This window comes from Mytilus trossulus, chromosome 3 (genome assembly GCF_036588685.1).
Source record: "Mytilus trossulus isolate FHL-02 chromosome 3, PNRI_Mtr1.1.1.hap1, whole genome shotgun sequence".
In the NCBI taxonomy this organism is placed as follows: Eukaryota; Metazoa; Mollusca; class Bivalvia; order Mytilida; family Mytilidae; genus Mytilus; species Mytilus trossulus.
In genome coordinates, this window is record NC_086375.1 from 28,689,650 (window position 1) to 28,715,416 (window position 25,767).

At 31.4% G+C, this 25,767-nt stretch overlaps 2 protein-coding genes across 12 annotated transcripts in view; one reads left to right on the forward strand and one right to left on the reverse strand.

Annotated features, from left to right (window-relative positions):
* LOC134711167 (uncharacterized) overlaps positions 1-25,767 on the reverse strand; it is a 431,307-nt gene that overhangs the window by 285,019 nt on the left and 120,521 nt on the right. The gene's annotated exons all lie outside the window — the stretch shown is intronic.
* Positions 1-25,767, forward strand: part of LOC134711166 (uncharacterized) — a 76,188-nt gene that overhangs the window by 37,086 nt on the left and 13,335 nt on the right. For all 3 annotated transcript variants that reach the window (XM_063571614.1, XM_063571616.1, XM_063571615.1), the window contains exons 37-46: positions 1,824-1,922; positions 2,451-2,522; positions 4,085-4,180; positions 4,327-4,398; positions 6,299-6,394; positions 9,371-9,442; positions 10,044-10,139; positions 10,648-10,719; positions 11,061-11,156; positions 11,657-11,728. In XM_063571614.1, the coding sequence (XP_063427684.1) occupies positions 1,824-1,922; positions 2,451-2,522; positions 4,085-4,180; positions 4,327-4,398; positions 6,299-6,394; positions 9,371-9,442; positions 10,044-10,139; positions 10,648-10,719; positions 11,061-11,156; positions 11,657-11,728 (843 nt within the window). The remainder of the gene's footprint in view (positions 1-1,823; positions 1,923-2,450; positions 2,523-4,084; positions 4,181-4,326; positions 4,399-6,298; positions 6,395-9,370; positions 9,443-10,043; positions 10,140-10,647; positions 10,720-11,060; positions 11,157-11,656; positions 11,729-25,767) is intronic.

Below are 25,767 nucleotides of genomic sequence, written 5' to 3' on the forward strand. Positions count from 1 at the left end.
TTTAACAAATATTCAATATATCAGAGCCTTATTAAACTTTATCATTGTTGGATGAAGCAAAGTAAACACGACAAAAAACAAAACTTTATACGTTTTCGGAGATAATTAATGTTAAGGATGTACACCTCTGAGGAGCCAAAAATTTCTAGAATTATACTTTTTTTCTTTACCTGATTTTTTGGTTTATAAGATAGTAACAAAATAATTGGTGAAGAAAAAATCATATGGTGGTGCACTTCTTTTTTTGCTACGGCCCTTTGAAAACAACCAATTTTGATAATTTTCCCATTTTTCATCGATTTTTACCTCTTTTTGGGCTATTATCGGGGAAAAAATCGCACTTCCACAATTAAACTTTTTTTCATACTTTCTATAAAGATGAAGTGGACCAATCTGAATAAATTTTACTTAAAAAAACTATAGGTAGGTGTTAATATAAGAAAGTTTTGTCATATGTTGACGCGTTTTTCTGTAAAATTTACCATGCTGTCAATTTTGTATTTTTGTAATTTTTTTTCAGTTTTAAAGACAAAAATGCATATTATTTCAACTTTTTGGTTTTAAATGATTGAAAAAATACATATCTAAGAAATTTGAAATAACCAAAATGATTTGGGATGTACATGATTCTTGTAAAATAATTTTTTGTATCCCTAACCCATTTTCTCAAAATTTTGGCTAAAAATACTGACTTAATTGGTCGTAAAATTTGAAAACTGGATTACTCAAAAACCATTGATTGTAAATACTCAATTTTTTCACAGAGTTATGTTTGATTATAATATTTTTAAAATTCATTGATATTTTCCACTTGTATCACACGTTTTGGAAATAATTCCAGATACGAGATTTCAACGAGACTGAATGAGACTGAAAAGTCAGAAGAATACTTCCTTGTCCATTCGTTTTTGATGCGTTTTGTTTTTTGATTTTGCCATGTGATTATGGACTTTCCAAATTGATTTTCCTCTGAGTTCAGTATTTTTGTGATTTTACTTTTTCCTTAAGGTGATACCCAACACTTTCACTAAAATTAATTTGGCTCGTTTAATTTTCCTAAAATTTTGACAAAGTATTTACTTTGACCCTTTGACAAATATATAAAAATTTCAAAATATTTGAACCAACCCATTTAACAGAAGAATTACACTGGTTATATGGCAATTTGACACTCACTAATTTTGATCATTAAGAAACTTCATGTTCCCTTAACAACTCAACGTAATTAAAACGTGATATTACAGAGTGATCTCCCTGTAGTGTTAGGTACCACCTTAAAAGTAAGCTGAAGGACTGCCTTATCAGTAGTAGACATTCAAAATAAATCGTTCAAACGTATCATAGTATATAAATCTCCCCGAAATGTACTTGAAATTATTACCAGATCAAATGTTTCACTAGAAATTACAAACTGTTGCTTGTATATTTATAACTTCTCGGGGGGAAATCATAAATGAAAAATCATGACGGCAAAGCAACTTTGGGATTCGCATTCACTTCCAAAACATTAGAAATGGTTTGTCGACAAGTTTTTCCATGGAATTACCAAATTAGAGCTGTAGTGTCAATAATTATTCGGAAGTTGATGTGTCATAAGTATAGTGAAGTTGTTTCTACAAAATAAGATCAATAGGTCAAAAGCAACATACATTTTGAAATTAATATCAAAAGTATCCTTTTTTCCCTGTTTTTATCGCTAAACTTTTTGTATTTTTTTTTCTGCGGGTGAAGCAGGGGGTAAGCTTTTGGCAATTTTCTTCTCTTCCCAGATTGAAGAAAATATTTTGTGCTAAATAGAACTGGCAGTCCTATTATGTTTGTAGCTAAATGTAATCGAAAGTGTAAAATCAATGAAAGGTGTGTCAAAGGAAAATGCAGATGCAAGAAAGGTTCAGTCAGAACAAAACGGGGAGTATGTACGAGTAAGTATCTCAACTTTAGATAAATGTAACAAGGTTTATCATCTTAGTACATGTATATTTAAAACTAAATGAAGAATGTGCAATTGAACACATATAATCTTGTCGATAAAATATAACGTTAAAAAAAAGGCATACCTTTAGAACGGTAAAATAAACGCAACACCAAATTCGAACTTGATCTGTATTTTGTTGTTTTACATTGTTTTAGGCAATTGAGGTTAATTGAGGATATATTATATAATTATTCAGGTCTCAGACAGGGTATATACTATGACATTCCCGGCTTAAATTTTGATTCCCTGAACATAAGGCGATGTATATATTATCAAACATATATTTTGTTATTTTTTATTTTTTTTTGTGATTGCAGTATGTGATAAAAGTATAAGATTAAATGTAAAAAAAAAAAAAAAAAATCTCAAATAGAAAAACACGATTGATATAAGCATTCAAAGTCAGAGACATCAACCAAGTTTTTTATAAGATATAACTGCCTAATTTTTTTCATATCATAGATTTTGTTTTTAGTTAAGATACCATGTAAGCAAAAGTGTAAGAGAGGATTTGTTTGCAGTCTCCTTGGAAAATGCAAACCAAAAGGTATATACAATTCATAATTAAGATTGATGTACCAAAAAGATGGGCGTGGTTAAAAAAAAAGAAGATGATTTCCCAAGAGACAACCGTTTACAAGAAACCAATTGACACAGATGTAGGAATAAAACAGGATACGTACATAATCATGCTAAAAATGTTTTTATTTTTACAGTAATGCATTTCACGATATAAAAATAACAGTATGGTCTTCAATTACATAATGTAAAAGAACGTATTTTGCAAATAGGCGGACGTTTCATGATTGCATATTAGAGAGCTATCCATAGACCTAAAGCTAAAGATTTTTTTATGTAAATATAAAAATACAAAACGTGATATGATTGTCAATGAGACAGCTTTATGAGATTGAACGGCCTTCAACATTGATCAAATCGCATACCGCATAGTCCGCAATAAGTGGTCCCGAAATAGCAACTGCTTAACAATGCAACATGTGCAAAGGAGAAAACTATCGCCTTATGTACATGATATATGTACAAAATAATTAACGAAAACTAGATATGTAACACAACAACAAACGACCATCACTGATCATGAATTGCAAGTTCCTGACTCTTGGTGAAAGACACATCCAACATGTGGCGGTGTTAAACTAGAGAGTACCAGCCCTTCCTTAACATTTGACAGTAGTGTAACCTATTTAGTGCATATTTTTAAAAATGTATTGTGCTTAATGACAGTTAATTATAAGATAATGATATTCTTTATGTTTTAAAGTGTACATTTGTATACAATTTTATATATGTTCCGGACCATATGAGTATTTGGACCATACGCGTATGGCCATGACCATATGGGTATATACTCATATGGTCGGGGTAATTAACACTCTGTTACATTTTATTCTTCTTAATTTTTCATTCAATTTTTTCATTAAAAAGACACTATCGCATAGGTATTTCTATTATTATATTATAATAAACAGATAAGCTAAATAAAAATGAGGAGTTTCACAAAGTTAATTTTACTTAATTGTCAAATTCATAGTAAACATATTTTATACCGATAGTCATTACCGATAGTCATTAACGATTTTTTATTACGAGTCAATGGCAGTTACCAGCCATGAACACTAACTATGGCATCGTTTATTAGTTTTTACGTTGTTTTTGGATTATAAAATTAATAAACTGTTATGTAACTATCACTGTTTTTTTAGATAAAGTTTTTGTATTATTGAAACGTGTATAATGTAATTTGAAAAAAAATTATATGACCCAAATACTCATACGGTCCGGCCAAACCAAACATGTATTATACTCGAATGGTTCGAACATGAGCCTAAGGTCGGACCATATGAGTGTACGCATATGGTCATGACCATACGCGTATGGTCTAAATAATGATATGGTCCGGAACATATATATAACTCACGTTCTTTTCATAATATCATTTCTCTAGGTGTAAACACCGTAAAGAGAGATATGACATTAGATACGATGCACAAAATACATGATAACTTAACTAAGGGCTGACATTTATATGTAAACAAGCTCGTTTGGGATTATAACAATTATTATAATCTCATTACTTCGTGCTTTCAGGGTGTAAACGAAAGTGTAAGATCAATGAAAGATGTTTCAGAGGAAAATGTAGATGCAACAAAGGTTTAGTGAGAACAAAACTAGGAGCATGTAAAAGTAAGTACCTCGTTAATCAATAAAAAATATATGAAGAAATTATAACATGGAATCCCAATATATACTATGATGATTAACACACATTATTGCATGCTTTGATTTTGTTGTGTTTTTAAATAATTAAATCATAATTTATACTTTTTTAGCAAAGACACCATGCAAACCAAATTGTAAGAGTGGATTTGTTTGTAGTTTCCGTGGGAAATGCAAACCAAAAGGTATATTTACTATGGTCACAGAAATAATAATTGATAGGTTTAAATTATTTTGTTGTCATTAAAATAAATAGAATTATGTTTTAAATTATTTTGTTGTCATTAAAATAAATAGAATTATGTTTTAAAAAATAAATGTTTAATAGTTTCAATGGTTCATTTTTTAAAGGAAATATTTGCCTTCAACCATATTTATCAACTATACTATATATATATATACAGGGTTTCCGCTGGCGGTCGCCATTTTCGCAATTTGCGAAAAAATAATAATTGTGGCGATTAAAATTCGTCATTGGCGAAAGAATTTGGCGAAAGAAATATATATAACGATTTATTTTCAGCCATCTTGTTTATTTACTTATTTCGGGTTTCTCTGACTTTACCGATCAGACAATACTCGGAATTCACCTTGAACTTGACAGAAAATCAATAATCAGCTCATTGCATTCATAGCTATCGACATCAAAGGACTAATTAATAAAGGTGTTGATTATATGATATGACAAAATGATATGGTTAAATGGCTTCTGTCACATGTCACAAAAGGGATTTATTAATAAGTTTGCGACGCACGTGTTTGAAGCAAAATTTTTACGCTTGCTCTCCTTCTTTTAATGATAGTCCAGAAAAGAAAATTGTTGTTATGACGAAAAAGGTTCAAAAGCAAGAAAGGTCTCTGATTTATAACTTTATCATTTAACTTTCATATAGATCATTGATTTGAGTGGGTACTTCAAAGTCGTTTCAGTTACACACATGTTTCAAGCATACAGTTTTACTTTATTTTATACGATGGTCTAGAAAAGAAAACTGTCGTTATAAGAAATCTATTCAAAAGATTGGCATGAGAGTAATCATTCAATGAAATGACTACTCCTTACACGAGGGATCAATTCCAAGTGATAAGATACTTCGTTTTGTTGTAAAAAAACACTTATTTCTTATTTAGGAAGGGGGGCTGGAAAAAAGGAAACTTTTAAAAGAAAAATATATTAGTGTCAATTTGCAAAAAAAATAATAAAGTGGCGAAAAATAAATTGTTTCGGCGAAAGGGATGGCGAAAAAAAATATTGACCCAGGGGAAACCCTGTATATATATATATATATATATATATATAAACGAGTCTAAATTGAAAACTACGTTCAAACCTATGACTGCGTTGGATAAAAACCGCAATTTTTATACGTGTGCATGTCAAACAAATTTCGTTGTAGAAGGGTCTAAAAACAGCACAAACAACATTTTCCAAAAGACCAAAAGAGTGAAAAAGTATATTTAAACAAAACGCATTTGACTAACAGGTCGAACAACTGATGTTCTTTAACCCTGCTGACTGCCATTGGCGATTGCCAAAAACAATTGATTACAAGATGTAACAAAATGGACCTTAATATAAATTTAATACGTCACAGAAAGAAAAAAATAATTTTGTTAACTTGTGGACAGGATGTTGTGCCACAAACATATATATATATATATATACAAATATAAAACAAAATATAGGACCGTTTAATGACAATACAAACTTTCCTTATCCCTGCAGACAAAAACGAACCAAAAGGATTACGTTAACAGTGCGAAATATTTGTTAAGATAGACGATACTATGTAGTTCTGATCCAGTTGACTTGAATTTATAAAAATTACTGTTGCCTTTTAATATTTTGACTTCTCCATTTTGACGTGTCATGTACTTCTGTTTCTATTAAACATTTTGTTTTATTTTCTATGAATATTCCGGGTGTTGTTATCCATGAATATTTTTTTCTCGGACACCTGAATTTTTCGAAATGGCTCACAATACTTATAACGGCATTTCATCCACAGACATATATTCCGATAAAACGCTTTACTTTTACAGATTAACGATTAAAGTTTATGTTCTTTATTGTTTTGTTGGCAGGATGTAAACGAAAGTGTAGGATCAATGAAAGGTGTGTTAGAGGAAAATGCAGATGCAAGAAAGGTTCCTTCAGGACAAAGCTAGGAACATGTAAAAGTAAGTTGATCACCTCAAATTAATGACGAGGGTTACTGTGGATTCATTATTATCTGTTGGATACCAATTTTCGAGGAGTTGTGCGTACCAAAGAAACACAGAATTAAACATTTTATGAATGACAAATTTGCTATAGTTTTGTTTGTAGACTTATGCAAAACAACTAAATTAAATATCCACGAACATGCAAGTTTTTACTAATCCACGAACATGCAAGTTTTTACTAATTCACGAACATGCAAGTTTTTACTTATCCACGAAATAAGTATCTACGAAAATAGATGAATCCAAAGTACATAACTGTAGGTGTTTGTGGTGTTGAAGACCGTACTTTGACGTACGTTTTATGGTTTACTTTTAAAACATTTGGTTTGTATGGGGAGTAATCTAAATGGCATTCATACGTCGTCTTCCTTATCTATGTATATTTATATATTATAGTATTAAATAAAACAAGGTAAAAATAAAAAAAAGGATTTTTCTCTGCTTTGGTTTTGTTGTGGTTTTAAATAATTAAATCTTAATTTATACGTTTTAGCAAAGACACCATGCAAACCAAAATGTAAGAGTGGATTTGTTTGTAGTTTCCGTGGGAAATGCAAACCAAAAGGTATATTTACTATGGTCACTGAAATAATGATGGATAGGTTTAAATTATATTGTTGTCATTAAGATAAATAGAATTATGTTTTAAAAAATAAATGTTTAATAATTTCAATAGTTCATTATTTAAAGGAAATGTTTGCCTTGAATTTATAAAAATTACCGTTGCCTTTCAATATTTTGACTTCTCCATTTTGACGTGTCATGTACTTCTGTTTCTATTAAACATTTTGTTTTATTTTCTATGAATATTCCGGGTGTTGTTATCCATGAATATTTTTTTCTCGGACACCTGAATTTTTCGAAATGGCTCACAATACTTATAACGGCATTTCATCCACGGACATATATTCAGATAAAACGCTTTACCTTTACAGATTAACGATTAAATTTTATATTCTTTATTGTTTTGTTGGCAGGATGTAAACGAAAGTGTAGGATCAATGAAAGGTGTGTTAGAGGAAAATGCAGATGCAAGAAAGGTTCTTTCAGGACAAAGCTAGAAACATGTAAAAGTAAGTTGATCACCTCAAATAAATGACAAGGATTACTGTGGATTCATTATTATTTGTTGGATACCAATTTTCTAGGAGTTGTGCGTACTAAAGAAACACGGAATTAAACATTTTACGAATGACAAATTTGCTATAGTTTTGTTTGTAGACTTATGCAAAACAACTAAATTAAATATCCACGAACATGCAAGTTTTTACTAATCCACGAACATGCAAGTTTTTACTAATTCACGAACATGCAAGTTTTTACTTATCCACGAAATAAGTATCTACGAAAATAGATGAATCCAAAGTACATAAATTTAGGTGTTTGTGGTGTTGAAGACCGTACTTTGACGTACGTTTTATGGTTTACTTTTAAAACATTTGGTTTGTATGGGGAGTAATATAAATGGCATTCATACGTCGTCTTCCTTATCTATGTATATTTATATATCATAGTATTACATAAAACAATGTAAAAATAAAAAAAAATATTTTTCTCTGCTTTGGTTTTGTTGTGTTTTTAAATAATTAAATCTTAATTTATACTTTTTAGCAAAGACACCATGCAAACCAAAATGTAAGAGTGGATTTGTTTGTAGTTTCCGTGGGAAATGCAAACCAAAAGGTATATTTACTATGGTCACTGAAATAATAATGGATAGGTTGAAATTATGTTGTTGTCATTAAAATAAATAGAATTATGTTTTAAATAATAAATGTTTAATAGTTTCAATGGTTCATTATTTAAGGAAATGTTTGCCTTTAACCATGTTTATCAACTATACTATATATATATATATATATATATATAAACACATATAAAAAAAAAATGTAGGACCATAAAATGACAATACAAACTTTCCTTATCCCTGCAGACAAAAATGAACCAAAAAGGATTACGTTAACAGTGCGAAAAATTTGTTAAGATAGACGATACTATGTAGTTCTGATCCAGTTGACTTGAATTTATAAAAATTACCGTTGCCTTTCAATATTTTGACTTCTCCATTTTGACGTGTCATGTACTTCTGTTTCTATTAAACATTTTGTTTTATTTTCTATGAATATTCCGGGTGTTGTTATCCATGAATATTTTTTTCTCGGACACCTGAATTTTTCGAAATGGCTCACAAAACTTATAACGGCATTTCATCCACGGACATATATTCAGATAAAACGCTTTACCTTTACAGATTAACGATTAAATTTTATGTTCTTTATTGTTTTGTTGGCAGGATGTAAACGAAAGTGTAGGATCAATGAAAGGTGTGTTAGAGGAAAATGCAGATGCAAGAAAGGTTCCTTCAGGACAAAGCTAGGAACGTGTAAAAGTAAGTTGATCACCTCCAATAAATGACGAGGGTTACTGTGGATTCATTATTATTTGTTGGATACCAATTTTCGAGGAGTTGTGCGTACCAAAGAAACACGGAATTAAACATTTTACGAATGACAAATTTGCTATAGTTTTGTTTGTAGACTTATGCAAAACAACTAAATTAAATATCCACGAACATGCAAGTTTTTACTAATCCACGAACATGCAAGTTTTTACTAATTCACGAACATGCAAGTTTTTACTTATCCACGAAATTAGTATCTACGAAAATAAATGAATCCAAAGTACATAAATTTAGGTGTTTGTGGTGTTGAAGACCGTACTTTGACCTACGTTTTATGGTTTACTTTTAAAACATTTGGTTTGTATGGGGAGTAATCTAAATGGCATTCATACGTCGTCTTCCTTATCTATGTATATTTATATATTATAGTATTACATAAAACAATGTAAAAATTAAAAAAAAGTATTTTTCTCTGCTTTGGTTTTGCTGGTTTTTTTAAATATTTAAAATCTTAATAAATATTTTTTCAGCAAAGACAACATGCAAACCAAAATGTAAGAGTGGATTTGTTTGTAGTTTCCGTGGAAAATGCAGACCAAAAGGTACGTTTTACTTATGTCACTGAAAGATTTTTCAAACTTATTCTTTATTATAGGGCATTTGCTCCATAAACCACATACATCTAGAGTCTAAATGAAAAAGAAGAAACTAACTGTTATCAAATTATTATGTCTGTATACACTTTTCGTAAGGCTTTGTTTACAGAAATTGGCGAAATTGGCGAAATCCAAAATCTACGAAAAGGCAAAAATGTGAAAACTACACGTTATAATAATGTCCGGAGAATTTTTCTGGATTAACTTGAATCTGGAAAGCTTTAACTCATATATTTGAAAGTCAAGGATACATAAGTATCGAAAACGTTGCAGAGCTGTAAACCAAAAGGAACAAACATACATGCCAAATCCACATAAGGCTAACTATGCCTAAGGGAGTTAAAACCTTAGTTTTAGTATAATTTCTAAATTTATAAGCGAAAATTTGAAAACTGTTTTATATAAATCGTGCCAGTACCTTGTTTCTTAAGAAAAAATGAATCTTAAGTATTACATCTCATCTACAGGCTGATATTTAGATACAAATGAACTGTTTGAAGGAAGATAAACCGTTATTTCAAATTCTCTATGAATTTTTTGTTGACAGCATGTAAACGAAAGTGTAGGATCAATGAAAGGTGTCGTAAAGGAAAATGCAGATGCAAGACAGGTTCCTACAGGACAAAGCTAGGAACATGTAAAAGTAAGTCTCTCACATCAAATAAAGGACAAAAGTTATGTTAATTTAGTTGTTGGAAAACATTTTGAGCAACACATGCAATATTTTTCATTTTGAATAATATAATTACAAAGGAAATGACAACGACAAGTTTATGAGTGTTTCTCGATTTTTATTTTTATATACATATATATGAGACCGTTGTGTTTCGTCTTTGAATAGTGTTACACTTAAAAACATGTTGTTCGGTTGTATCCCTTATCAGATTTTGAGGCCCTTTATATCGTGCTGGTCAGTGTGCTAAAGGTGTTGAAGACTTTACGTTGATATGCAATGGTTATTTTCAGAAATTGTTGTTTGTATGGTGAGTAGTCTCATTGGCATTCATACGTCATCTTTGTATATCTATGTAATCCAATTATTAATTGGAAACGTCAAAAAATAATTTCCAAGTATTATATAAAAGTATTTTTCTCCATATTGGTTTGGCTGTGGTTTTAAATATTTAAAATCACAATGAATACTTTTTTAGCAAAGACCCCATGCGAAGGAAAATGTAAGAGAGGATTTGTATGTAGTTTCCGTGGAAAATGCAAACCAAAAGGTATATTGACTAAGTTCACTAACTGTATCTATTAAAGTGTAGTAGTGTGTCATACAACAATGTATAAATTTGACAGAATTTTGTTCGAGAAATATATTTTCCAAACCATTGGCAATTATATATTTTTTTTATAAAAAAAGCATTTTCGCCACCAACCACATATATCAAGGGACCAAATGACATCCAAGTAACTAGCTGAAATATATCTTTTCTATATACACTGGACTTGATTACAGATTTGTATACGTAATCATAAATCAAATACATAAAAGCTATAGGATTTTCCTCAACCTTTTATTTAAAGGTTATTTTGTATGTTCTGTGATTATTGTTTTTTGTAGGATGTAAACGAAAGTGTAGGATCAATGAAAGATGTGTCAGAGGAAAATGTAGATGCAAGAAAGGTTCTTACAGGACAAAACTCGGAGCATGTAGAAGTAAGTGTCTTTACCATATACAAAATTTTACAATGTATTATCATTATTGTTTATTTGATATAACATGTGAACTGCGTTATTTTATTCAATCAATATTATACCCCCGCTTTAAAAAAAAAAGGGGAGTATACTGTTTTACCTCTGTCTGTCAGTCCGTCTGTCCGTCCGTCCGTCTGTCAGTCAGTCCGTCCCATGAAACTTTCGTCACATTTTTTCTCAGGAACTACAGTACAAGGATTTCTGAAATTTGGTTTCAGGATTTATATAAGTCAGCTATACCGTGTGATGCGTTTTCAGATTCATCACTCGACAACTTATTGTTTACCGAACACTTGCATATTTTTACACTATTAATATTATCCACTTGCGGCGGAGGTATAATCAGTGAGCAGAAGCTCGCAGTTTCACTTGTTTACTTTAGCATTGTTCAATCAGTGAAAATAGAGCGACATGATATGAAAAAAGCACATAGTATATAAATGTATAATGATATTTTTCAGCAAAGACACCATGCAAACCAAAATGTCAGAAGGGATTTGTTTGTAATTTCCTCGGAAAATGTAGACCAAAAGGTATATTTTCCGATCATGAAAGACATATTAAACAATATTTCAATTATATTGTTAAAGTTATAATATTAATTGGACAAAATGGGGTTAAAAAATACATTTTAAACTAGAAGCAATTATTCTTTATTAAAAACACATAATCGCCTTCATCCAAATTCATCAATTATACTAAACATAAAACAAAATAAGAAATAGTGTTTAAACAATTGCAAGTTTGTCAAAGACAAGCAGACACAGATGTACGTTAATAAATCACGTTTACACGAATTTTGGTATACATGTAACAGAAAAACATGTCTGTTTGTCCTTTACACTAGTAGCACGATTTCAGTCTGAAACGGTCATTTTGGTCTGATCACATCTTGATTGACTGGATTTACCGCTAGAGAAATTCGTCAAGATATTTCAGATCGTTTAGTCGCCGTTCAGATCGATAGCCTCATCAGGTAAATCAGTTCGTTAAGGCGTATCAAGACGGAAAAGACTGAATCGTCTAGCGGGTTGTTTAGACCCGTTAAGACCGTGTCAGACCAAAACAGACCATGGATACAAAATTACGTTCAACTTGTTCAGACCCTGTTAAGATCCGTTTAGTATACCGGTTTGATAACACGAGTTGCGCCCCTTCTACTCGATAATGCATGTTAGATTTATTTGTATATATGGGTTTTTTTTATATTAAGATTTGTTTGAAGTATATTTTGATTAATTACAAAGAAAAAATAAATCTTCTGTTGATTCTTTATTTCTTTTCTTGTTTTGTCGAGGAACTAATAAATTATTCGTCTATATATGTTGTTTATTTTTTAATAAATGTTAGTTTATATAAATGTATATTGGTAATTAAATGCAAGGACGTATGTTAATTGTATACACACCAGAATGTATGCCATAAACCTTAAAATGTTGTGAACACCGGTGAACATGTTTTTCGTATTTGAAGATTTTTAACGGAAAATCCTAAACGTAACCTAAAAAAGTTAAGGATCCACAGAAATGCACCGGAGGCAAATTAACACATGCATATTTTGGTTTTATGTATGACATTTGCTTTAATTCGTTTTCTGTTGAAATATGTCCTAGTTAACCGTTGAAGCTGTTGCTTTTTGTTTGCATGTGTATTAATTACTCTATTTAAGTTGGGAAAAAATATTCCTGACATCCGGAAAGACTTCTCGGATCCCGAAATCTGATCATCATACTGCATTCATTCAGTCTCTGTCGGGACAGTGTTAAAGTATCACCGTATAATATTCATTTTCTAATCCATATGATAGGTATACTGTACTTAGTATACATATGGCGTTAACTTAAACAAAATCTATTTTAGTTAAAATGGTCGAGTTCGATGGCACGTGCTAGTAATCAACCGGGTCAACAGGTAACAAAATCAATGATCCGTAACGTAAGAAAGTACATGCCTATTATATATTACAATTACTCTCATCATCATTCTTAATAGAAAGGTGCCGTAGGGCTAAACGTTAATAAAGAATTAATGAATTTTTGTATACACGTATTAGTGATGTCTGATCGTCAGTTTTTAATATATACATGCTTATGTTTTCAAGATTTTAAATTGAGCAAAAAAACATGAGCTGTTCGGAAGTTTGTTAAGTATTCAAAAGAAACTTTTCGCTTCTCTACTTATATAGTTTACAGAGTATTCCTTTAAATTATGTCAGTTAAATAAAGTAGTGTGTATTTGTATTCTATTTATTTTGCTAATTGTATCATTATAATATTCATTTTGTATTTCACTACTATATATACTTTAAGTTGTAGTGTGATTGATTGTTGGTTGTTAAAAGTCCAGTGGCAAATATTTCATGCATTTTCCGGACCAGCTGTAAGTTGAAGACATATATGGAACTCACCGGTGTAGTTTTCACGTGTTATAATAGATAAAAGAATAATTAATTTCTAAAATATCGAAACATAAATGAGGCAAGGCGCATGGAATACCCGCACTTATCAGTTTTTTTCTCTGTTTTGTCTTAAAAAAATAATGTTATTTTTTTATTTTGTTTTATATGTTTATATAATTTACGATAACTGCGGTGTATACGTGCTGTCAGACGAAAGATAAATATGTGCCCTTTAAATGTCTTTTTTACCATGGATCGCTTGCTTTCGTCGTATTGAATGGAAGCTGCGCTCAAAGTACTAATTCTTTGGCGTATAACGACCAACCATGATGTGAACAATCTTCTAAAGATTAATTTTGAAATGTCTGACATTGTAAAGTTCGACTACAGTAAAACTTGTAAAATGCATTTTTTTGTACAAAAAACACTTCATTTTGTTATAAAAATTTTAGTTCGATAAAACCTTTTTTTTTCATACATTTTTTGTTCGATTTAAAGCCAATGTTATCATTAACTACGTTTCAATATTATTTTACAAATATTTTATCATATTCCATCCAAAATAAGAGACTAATTTTTCATGTTTTTAAAAAAATAAGGTGTTGCAATACTTTTTCCCATGTGTATATATGTTTCTGCATGGGTGATTTGTACAGTTATATAAATACAGATTTAATGTTTTTACAAAATGCATTCATTTACAAATGAACGAATTTGGTAATTGTCATTGTTTGTCGGGAATACACGTACTTGTAATAATTATCCATTCATTTGACTGTTTTTCCCCGAGGGCTTATCATAACCTATGCCATATGGCATGGAGAGATTAATAGAATAGTTTGAAAGGGTTTAAGCTTTTATTTCGGGCGATATCTATTTGTGCCAAAAAGTAACTCATTTGCGCCACAACTTAATTGCGCCAATACTTCTTTGGCGCCACTTAATTTTCAAAACTATAGGTATCATTTGCGCCAATAAAATAATCATCTAATTGCGCCAATTTTTTTTTATTTATATAAAATAACTAAATGATTGACTTCCCTCCTTCTTTATCCGGGCTTGGGATCGGCAGTTTACCGACTGGCGGAGTTAAAGTCATTTTAATAACAAAAAGTATGCTGAATTAAAACGTTCACTTGTATATATATACACAGTTACACCTTAAAATGTCTCTGTACATCATTGAACTAAAGGCTGGTATTTGTAGTTGAGAATAGACACATATATAATGTCCTATCTTGAAGCCATGCATGTATAGTATAAAGTTGTTTGGAATATTTTGGACAAATTTTATAGATACCAGCAAAAACTTCCTCTGAAATTGTACACAGAAATTTTAAATTTTAAATTAGCTTCGCATCCTAATAAAATGATCCCGCTTTCTGGATCGTTACACAATACAAAGTCATCATCTTTGTTTGTAACAACACCAATAGCATCCACTATTCAGTGAAATTCTGCTGGAATTTAAGTTGAGCCGTTGAAGTTTTCTTCTCTCTATATACATTTACTGACGCACATATTTTAAATCTTTCTTTTCTTAATTTTCTTCTTCAATTTTGAAGAGCTCTGGATTTATTATTTTTTTAAGGTAGCTCTGACAACATATCATTTGCTTTTCTTTTGCTATAGGTAAAAAAATATTTACAGGTAAATATGGCGCAATTTCATTTAATTAATTGGTAAAAAATAAAGGTTCCGTCGTCAGCATTCACGCCGACTAATTCAGCATTTAGGTTCAGTCTGTGGTTAAAGTTTTGTTTTACATCAAAATCGTTGTCAAACATAATGGAATTTCGGGAAATTGGGACATTGGCTTCTTTATGTCCAAAACACAGTATCCAGGGGAAAATTTTGCATATATTTATTTTCATTTTTCCGTATTTTACTACTAGATGGACTTCGTTTTTCCTGAACAGTTAATTTCATGTTTTGTCTGAGGTTAAAGATTTTTGTGCAGCCATCAATAACCGGTTTGTTTAACCGTACAGTTGCAAGTTAAATGCATATACCCATGCAGGTCAAGATCATGATAATGATAAATGAATGTTGAAACTAGTTTGTTCTACATGGCGCTGGACTTCCACTCGTTTGTTCAAAATGCAACAGTCAGACTGAGAGCATGTATATATCTTATAAGTGGGTGTGGCTTTTTTCCACCTATTTTCAAACTTGAAAGGAGACCTCTTTCAGCGACACGAGTCTGGAACATGTCCATGTGGCAGTTGCAAGTAATAGCTATATAAATATCAAAGAGAAGATGTGGTATGATTGCGAATGAGACAACTGTCCAAAAGAAACCAAAATTACACAGACATTAACAACTATATGTCACCGTACGGCCGTCAACAATGAGCAAAGCCCATACCGCATAGTCAGCTATAAAATGCATTTCAAAGATACTATAATTAGAATGAAAGGTTATAGAGTATATTAAACGTACTTACAAAATATGTCATCTTGTAGAATGTGATTTCACAAATATATTATTTTCAAATTCGCAGTCCAAGTCAACGTAAAATCAGTTACACACATTTTTCATGCTATAAATCCATTTCAACAATATCATTTCAAACACACACTAGCTTGCCTTTTCATTAATTTAAATAATACAAATTCAGCTAAATTTTGTTTATTCCCATCAACAGAGAAATCTCACACTTATCCTAGACGTTAATAATACTCATGCACTTCAATTTTATTAAACAATTTATTGATACGGATGACAACACTTTAAAAATACGGTTACATCAGGGTGTAAAAAAAGTGAATTTGTTTTAATTTGAATTCAAAGATAGATTAAACGGTAGCTTTAATAGTGAAATGTACTATTTTTTGAAGACTCGCCTAAATGTATGTTGCATATATGTATTTGACCCCAACAATTTTATTAAGATCATGCTGTAAATTATATTTATAAAACCATTCATTTGTAAATACCGCATATATCTGCTCACTGTTTGAATATAGAAACTTGTCGATTTTATAATATTGAGACATATCTGAGATTTTGTAAAATGTGTGATAAACAAGTAATTGAAGATGAATATCATTTTATTTTAGTATGTGAAAAGTATAATGAACTTCGAAAGAAATTTATCAAACCATATTGTTGGAGGAAACCGTTGAGTCATAAACTTATAAGACGATCAATGCATTTGAACGGGGACATATAGTTGGAACTCGCCCCTTTTTTTGTGTGATCGGTTGGGACCCCAATACAGGCTCATAGTATTTTGAAGCATTTTTGAAGTAATCAAATATAATAAACCAGAGACATATATAACTTGTAATTTATGTCTCTAAATGGACGAATGATAATTTTTACGAAAAGAAAGAAAAAGCAAGTCTATCCGAAAGGTGATTGTCTATTTGATATTTAAAAGGAAAATGTATAACTATAGTGTGTTCATTGTAAACTTAAACCATAATGCATAGAATTGTCTCTGCATGTTTATAACAGTCACAAGTCACTTCTAGAATTAAAGGTCAGCGATCAATTAAAAATTCGTGCAATTATATTTTGTCAAAATTTTCCAGAACACGTTAAATTTAATATCAGAGCCATATAATACATGTTTTATATCTTTGACTATTATGCTAGTAGACTAGTATAGTTTTCTCAGGTTATATTCTCCGTTGATGTATCTTTCCTTTAAAGTCTTGTTTTTTTTCTTTAACACTTTAGAATAGTATATAGGGACCACTTTCGAAAATAATCTTTCAAAATGCAAATTTAAAACTTGTATGTCAAATAATTTGACCACATGACAAAAAATTCTACAATAAACATTGGTCACGCTCGACAGATTTCGATATGAGACAGTCACACGTGCCGTTACAATAGCCAGTGTACACGCATCAGCGCACACATGTATGTCAAATAGGTCTGACTGGAGGAATGTTTCCGAAAACACGCCTACCTCAAACTTATACCCAATCAAACGCCTTTACCAGAAACATAAATAATACTTGGAGATTTGGTTGCGTATTATATTCTTTTATTCTTTTATTACTTACTTAATCTTAAATTTTTTACTTTTTTTTATTCATTTATTTATCCAAATTTTTGCTTTTTAAATTTTTGTTTTTATTAAACTTTCTTATCATTCTAAATTATTTAAATTACCACATGGTAAAAATATTAAATTATTTAATGCCCAAAAAGGCGCAAGCCAGAGCCGACCGTGCAAGGGCTGTATAGCCAGTCAAGGTCGTAAAAAACTTCCATTTGTTGGTTGCGTATTCATCATTTGAAAAAGTTTATAAAACTCTTTAATTCGAGCTAAGAAGCAAAGAATATGCCCGAAATGCAAGTTTCCCAATAAATTTCAGCTATCTAGTGATGAAAATAAATTAAAAAAAAAACAAATTAAAAGTTTTTCGAGTTATATAACTAGAAGTCTTTTATCTGGCAAGAACAGCCCAATTTAGCGGACAAGCAGTCAAGTTATTCTTTTTGCTGTTACTGAATTTACCAAGAAAGAAAATAAATCCCGATATTAATTTGAAACTTTGTTACTGAATACTTTTCCAAGAAAATATTCACATCTCTTGGTAACATGCATGTCGGAACAGAAAATTCTCTTGGGACGTCCAGTAGCATATATATAACGTGCATGTTGGAACAGAAAATTTGGCATACAGTACTTTAGAACGATGTTCACATAATAATACATTATATCCAACAATTGTGATGACGAATTCCTTCCTTTGTTCGAGAACAATTTTATTTAAATAGAAATCTGTGATTTTACTTTGTCCATTACTTCGACGAACCAAGGCAGGTTAAATATCGACTTGTTTTTAATTAGGTCTTTCCACTTTTCTGTGGAAAGACCTATTGTTTTTCTTCTGATTATTTTTTTTTTCTTCCGCCTAATTTTGTTCTTGCGATAAACATTTGTTTCGCAATATGTCGCTTAGATATTTTGTATATGATATCGAACAGTTTATGCGCTTTTGAAATTTACCCTGCGTAAACGAATACTTTTCTTTGTAGGAGTTATCTCCCCAAACACTGTTTTCCTTGTTATCGCATCTCCTTCGCAACCGTTAAAGATTATGACAAATTTATTTTACAAAATTGCTCGTTATATCCTTCGCATGATTTGTCCTATTTTGACCGAAGCAATATGACCGCTCCATATGAGAGTTATTTCCCCTTATGCATCTGATATAAGTGATATGAATTTCTATCTTATAAACCATAAGTGATAGAGACCTAGGATCTTTTGATTTGAGGTCCTTGGTCCCCAAAAATGAAAATTAGGTCAAGGTCAAAGGTCAAGGTCATATTCTAATATTTGAATTTGGCTTATTTTCACTTATATCCAAAGACTGTATAAGATATCAACAAATTAATTTTACTTAATTGTTAGTTGCGACATGTCGTAAGATGTAAGTTTTGATTGCAAGCGTACGTTGAATGTAAAAGGGAGTTTTCTCCCCTCTTGTATTTAAAAATACGCGTTTGGTGATATAACTCATTAACTAAATATAATTAAGGCCTATGGTCTTTTGATTTGAGGTCCTTGGTTTATGACCTTGAAATTGATCTCAAGGTCATAGCTTAATTTGACGTTCTAGGTTTTGACCTTTGCTTTTATTCTATATGTATACATGATAAAGATATACAACTTTTAGAAAAAGGTATCAAACCATTTAGCCTTGAAAAAAACAACCGGAAGTGACTTTTTGTAAACCGGAAGTAGCTATTTTTTGTACTTTATTAATATAAAAGTATATAGAACCAGATATTTTTGGAATCAGTGTCAAGTAAATATTCAAATATAATCGGAAGTAACATTTTTCAAACCGGAAGTAACAAATTATCTCCCTTATTTAAAAAAAATGTATGGAAACAATATATTTTTGGAATCAGCTTACTAGAAGCTATCATTTGACGATTGAAATGACATTTTAAACTTAGTTTCACAACTTATCATATCAAAATACATTGTTTTGATGGAAAGACCTTCAATTGTTCTCTGAACAATTGGTTTTTAATTCAAATTGGTTCTCTTCTTCTTCTTTTGGTATACAATAGGCCGTCGACATCCCATGATAACATGCTCAGTGGCGGATCCAGGAATTTTCGTAAGTGATGGCCCACTGACTGACCTAAGAGAGGGACCGCTCCAGTCACGGTTCAGTGATTCCCTATATAAGCAACCAATTTTTTTCCCAAAAAGGGAGGGGGCAAATTGCATGTTTATTTATGTTAAATTGTCATTTTGCTTATTTTCTTTGGTTACATCTTCTGACATCAGACTCGGACTTTTCTTGAATTGAATGAATTTTAAATGTACGTATTGTTATGCGTTTACTTTACTTCATTGGCTAGAGGTATAGGGGGAGGGTTGAGATCTCATAAACATGTTTAACCCCGCCGCATTTTTTGCGCCTGTCCCAAGTCAGAAGCCTCTGGTCTTTGTTAGTCTTGTATTATTAAATTTTAATTTCTTGTGTACAATTTGGAAATTAGTATGGTGTTCATCATCACTGAACTTGTATATATTTGTTTAGGGGCCAGCTAAAGGACACCTCCAGGAGCGGGAATTTCTCGTTACATTGCATTGAAGACCTGTTGGTGACCTTCCGCTTCCTCTTCGATACATTCCCCATTTCCATTCTCAATTTTATTTCTTTCTTATGTTCAATGTAAAAATGTATATAATTTTGAATTGCAACTATCTATAGTTTCGTTACTTTCTATCAAGGCGTATAAAAGAATGGTCGTTAAGTGCGTATATATATATTTTTGTTAAATCAATTTTTCTTGTATGTTTCAAACTGGCCTTCACTTTTGACAACGAGTACTTACATTTACCCAAATTTATAATTACCATTGGAAAAAATGTGTAAGCAAATTTTTATTTTATCAAACCTCTTTTTTGCACAGGCACTTGTCTCAACAAATGCCTGTGCTTTTTTGGGATTATTTAAATTTTTATGAATAATATTCTTTACACCAGAAATGTTATTTATAAACAGTAATGACTAGTGTATCACTATCGGACACGCAGGACAGAGATGTATATTATCAAATGATTACCTATGCACCTTAAAGTTTAAAATGGAAAGATTCAAGTTTTCGGTCGTGTACACTGACAGAAGTGAAATGATGCATGAACTTGCAAGTCCGACAGGAAATCGCTTGAATACCTGGAGGTGTCACCTGCCAATACATCTGGGAGTAATACCTTTAGCCATGCTGTTGATCAGACAAGGGAAGGTCTGAATTTATTTAAATAAGTTTATTACATAAAAGAATTATGGACAAATTAGATTTTTGAAAACAATTTTCACGGAACGTCAGGGTAATACTTGTACAAGACATTAGTTAATTTTATTTACTTTACATTAAAGTAAACAAACCTAATTCAGGAGCCTGTTATTCAGTGGTTGTCGTTTGTTTATGTGTTACATCAAGGATTTGTATAGTGAGACACTATACAAATCCTTGGTTACATATTTGTTTTTGTTCATTTATTTTCATAAATAAGGCCGTCAGTTTTCTTGTTTGAATCGTTTTACTTTTTCTTATCGGGGCCTTTTATAGCTGACTAGGCGGTATGGGCTTTGCTCATTGTTGAAAGCTGTACGGTGACCTATAATTTTAATGTTTGTGTCATTTTGGTCTTTTGTGGAGAGTTGTCTCATTGGCAATCATACCAAATCTTCTTTTTTATATTTAAAGAGTCTCCCCTTAATTTTTTGTCTGTAGTGTTTTTGTTGATTGCTGTTTATCACATATTTGTTTGTTTGTAGCTCATGTATACTAGTATAAATCAAGTTGTCATCACTGTTGGGTTCTCGTCTGAATTTTTTACATTAACTCTGTTAGAAGCCTAGCTCTTTCCAAGCAGAGCCATTTATAGGGTGCTCATCATGAAGTTTAAGTTTTTGGTCTTTGCTGAAGGGTGTGCAGTGACCTATTATATAGTGACTAAAAAGAAAATCACTTGGTCTACATGGTTTATAGTTTAAGTTATGAAAGTCGTCTCATCAAAATTCATACCCAGTGGTGGATCCAGGGGAGGGTTCAGGGGGTTGGAATCCCCCTTTTTTGGACGATCATGGAATGGGGACATAAAGTTGGAACCCCCCTTTTGTCTTGGGTTGGGAACCTCCCCCCCCCCTTTTTTAAATGGCTGGATTCACCCCTGATACCATATCTCCTTAGGCAAAAAAAAATTATGTTTGTTTCCAACATGTTCAATGTAGCTTACAGCTTCTGAGAAACAATTCAAACATTGATGACCTTCTGCTGTTGTCTGCTCTGTAGTCGGGTTGTTGTCTTATTGGCACATTCCCCATTTCCAGTCTCTAATTTCATTACGAAGTATCTGAGAAACAAACCTAACCATGTTAACATTGTATTAAACTGAAATAACCTAAATCACTTAAATTATCCATGAAATAAAATTAAGGTCAGGTCAACCTAACCTGATAGACAAGTAGACCTTGCAAGGTACTCATATACAATAAAATGTATCCAATTACATGTAATAAAATGTAACAGTATATTTTACACTCATTCACTGAACCAGCTCTTTTAGCTTTTATAAATGTAAAGTTCTATTAAAAATAGCTTACATCATCACCCAAAGACTGTAATACATATTTCTTGCATATATACAACCAACTATCATGACTTTCATGTAAGGCGAGACAAAATAAATTGATACTTTGAAGTACATGAATTGTTTAACATGTTCGACTACTACATGTACTAGTATAAAATGCCAGTTTCAGAATGAACAGTAATTTAGAAGATTGTCAACATACATGTAGATTCATTCAGACTATTTGAACTACAAATGTATACAGCAAACTGTCATTTGACTCTAAGTCCAACCAACAACCATGCCAGGGCTGTAAAGCTTGTCTAGGTTGGTGAAACTTCCATAATCATGCATATATGACACTAACCAATAGTGACGGACCGTGACAGACCCTCACGAAAGGTCAAAAAGGTTTAACACTCCCAGCTGGTGGTACATGAAGCCAACAGTAGCAACGCCAGCACAGAAATTCTTATAATATCCAAATTCTTATTTTAAATGTATAATTATCCAAGGTGAATTCAGATATATATGATCATGATGATGCACTTGTAGTATTGACAATGATCATGATGATTGTAAGATAATCACTGAAACTATGAATTTTCATTATTCCAATTTCCTACTTTTTTTCCTATGAATTTCAAGTTTGCTATTTGTTCAATTCACAATTTCCTTTTTGTCCAATCAGAACATCCCATCAATATCATGGCATAATGCTGTTAGCTTTATCAACGTTATTTCCAATTGCAATAAGTAACTCAAAATTATGAATGAATCCACCGTTCTGCAATTTACAGCTACAGAGGTGAGGTACCGTATGAGAGTAATTTAGTGACACTATATATTTCCTATGTATATATGATATATATGCCCCTTCATAATCTTGCTGGGAACCATGCTCAAACCAATGTGATATCTTATCTACCAAAAAAATTTACATTAAGAATTAAGTATTTATAACTTGTATTACATGCGACTTCTATAACATGTATAAAATTAAATAAGTCAATAGCATTAATACTATTTTATATACTACTGTCAATTCAGAAATAAATGTGAGGTTTTTATTATTGCGAAAAATGCGACTGAGTTGTAAACGCAATAATTTAAACGCACATTTTGTGATATTTTATATGAATTAAACAGGATTTTTCACAAAATCGTAAAAATTAAAATCGCATTTAAGTCTAAAATGAAAAATTCGCAATAATTTGCAAGCAATAATTTCTGAATTTACAGTGACTACATGTATTTGATTTGTGATATTTGTAGTAATAATAATTCAACAAATTCTTTTAATAATACTTTTTTTATTTCAAAATAGAATTTGTAGAATACTACTACATACATGACAAAGCAATGGTATGCATAGATTATAACATGTTATATTTAAGTTCTACAAAATTTAGAGCAAAACAAATCATTGATAACAATTCAGGGGCGAGTCCAGTCATTTTGAAAACCAGGACAAAGGGGGGTTCCAATTACATGTCCCAATTCAAATGCATCGATCCTCAAAAAGAGAAAGGGTTCCAATCCCTGGAACCCCCCTCTGGATCCGCGCCTGCAATTTAATGAAACATGCCTGGAAAATTATCTTAAATTTCTTATAAAAAAAAGTGTAAAAAATTGTCGTTAAGGACGCAATGCTGTCACATCATTTGGAATCAGGGCACAATATCAATATACTCTTTTTTTTGCCCCCGGCAATTTAGAGGTTATTGCATATGCAAACCCAAGCCTTGAAGGTATTCATAACAAATATGTGATAAATTATAATTATTGTACATCACCCACCAGTGGCTATATAAATAGGTGCATCATCATTGTAACATACATGTGAAGATTGGTTGGTTATGAGTTATAAAAAATCCAGTGACAGATATTTCATGGAAATTTTAGGACGTGACAGTTATCAATACATTATTAAACATACAATAAATATGAATATGTAGGGTTACTCTAGTCCAAATAATTATAACGTTTGGCAAGGCTATTTAATTTTTTTTCTGGGACGCCTTCCTACAACGTCCTAGGAAGGCGTCCCAGAAAAAAAAAAATAGCCTTGCCAGACGTCATAATCATTTAGACTAGGGTTACTCCATCGGGGGGTTAGGTCTGGTAATAGGCCCCCCTCCCCCCACAACCAAACCATTGTGAATACACACAATGGTTTAGGCAATAAACAGGTGTGTATCCAGCCCTTTTTAAAAGGGAGGATTTGAACCATAGTTTATATGTACCTTTTTCAAATCATGCATTGATCTTCCAAAAAGGGGGGGGGGGGGTCCAATCACAGGAATAATTTTTTTTACAAGCCCAAATTCTTACTTTGCCTTTGAACAAATTACTGTACAAGAATGTGGTGTATTAGAAAGTCAATTCATACCTGTATGCACAAATGTAACAAATGTAAACATCTTTCCTTCAAACTCTTGGCCGGATCAATGATTATTCTCATGTCTGATAGGCATGTTTTAAAATATTATTCATTTCTACTCACCAATTGTAATTTCCAGCTCAGCTTATATTGTGCTGTAGTGTCCATCTACCATCATGGCATGTCAACGAATTTGTGTAAAATAAATTTGCCATTCGAAGATGCCGACATGCGACAAGTAAAGAGGGTACGGTAACGTTAAATCGTTTACGGGCGTATTTTCCGTTTTTAATCAAACTTGTCAGATTTGATTAATTATCGTCGGAAAATGTCCCTAATGGATAGTAATTCAAATTAAACCAGCTTTATTATGCTGTATTCATGTAATATATATAACCTGGTCTTCAAATGTACTTCAGGTACACTGGCCTTTTTCTGCTATAATATTCAAACTTTATCTTTTAACAAAGTCTTCTGGTGTGTAATATTTTTTTTATAAAAGGCTCTCGAATTATAGACTAAGTGAAAAATAAAGATGGAAATTCAAACGCATGAGTCTGGCAAAAATGAACGGACAATGGCATGACAGTAAACGGAAAACGAGAAAAGACATAGATTCTAGTTATATATATATATTTTTCCCTGCCTCACTCAAATGCAATTTATATAGCCAACATTAAAAGTTAAATGAATGCATTCATTTACAATATTAAAAAATGTTACATCTTAAATTTAATTAAACATAATTATTAAGATCACGCGTTTTCAAGTGTTCACGCACAGGCACTTGTCTCAGAAAAAAAAATCCTATATACCTTATTATAATATAGGAAATTTTTTTTCTGAGACAAGTGCCTGTGTATACCTTATTATAATAAGGTATATAGGAAAAAAAATTTCTGAGACAAGTGCCTGTGTGTTCACGGCCGACATCCGTAATTATTTAATACGGGTGTAAAAATGATCTATTGCGTCAACATGACAAATTTTTCACCACCCACGACAGTCTGTAATTGCAAAAACATGTATTGTAATCACTTGTAAACCTTTAATATAAAGGTTCAGGTGCTTACAATCAATGAATAAATGTTATTTCGGCAATCTGTTGAATTTTTTTTAGTCATTTCGCGGCGGTTTGTTCAGCAGGTTGACTTTGAGCTATTTTTTAAAATGTATACAAAACATGTTAAATAGGATGTAGTAAGAATTCAAATTGAATAT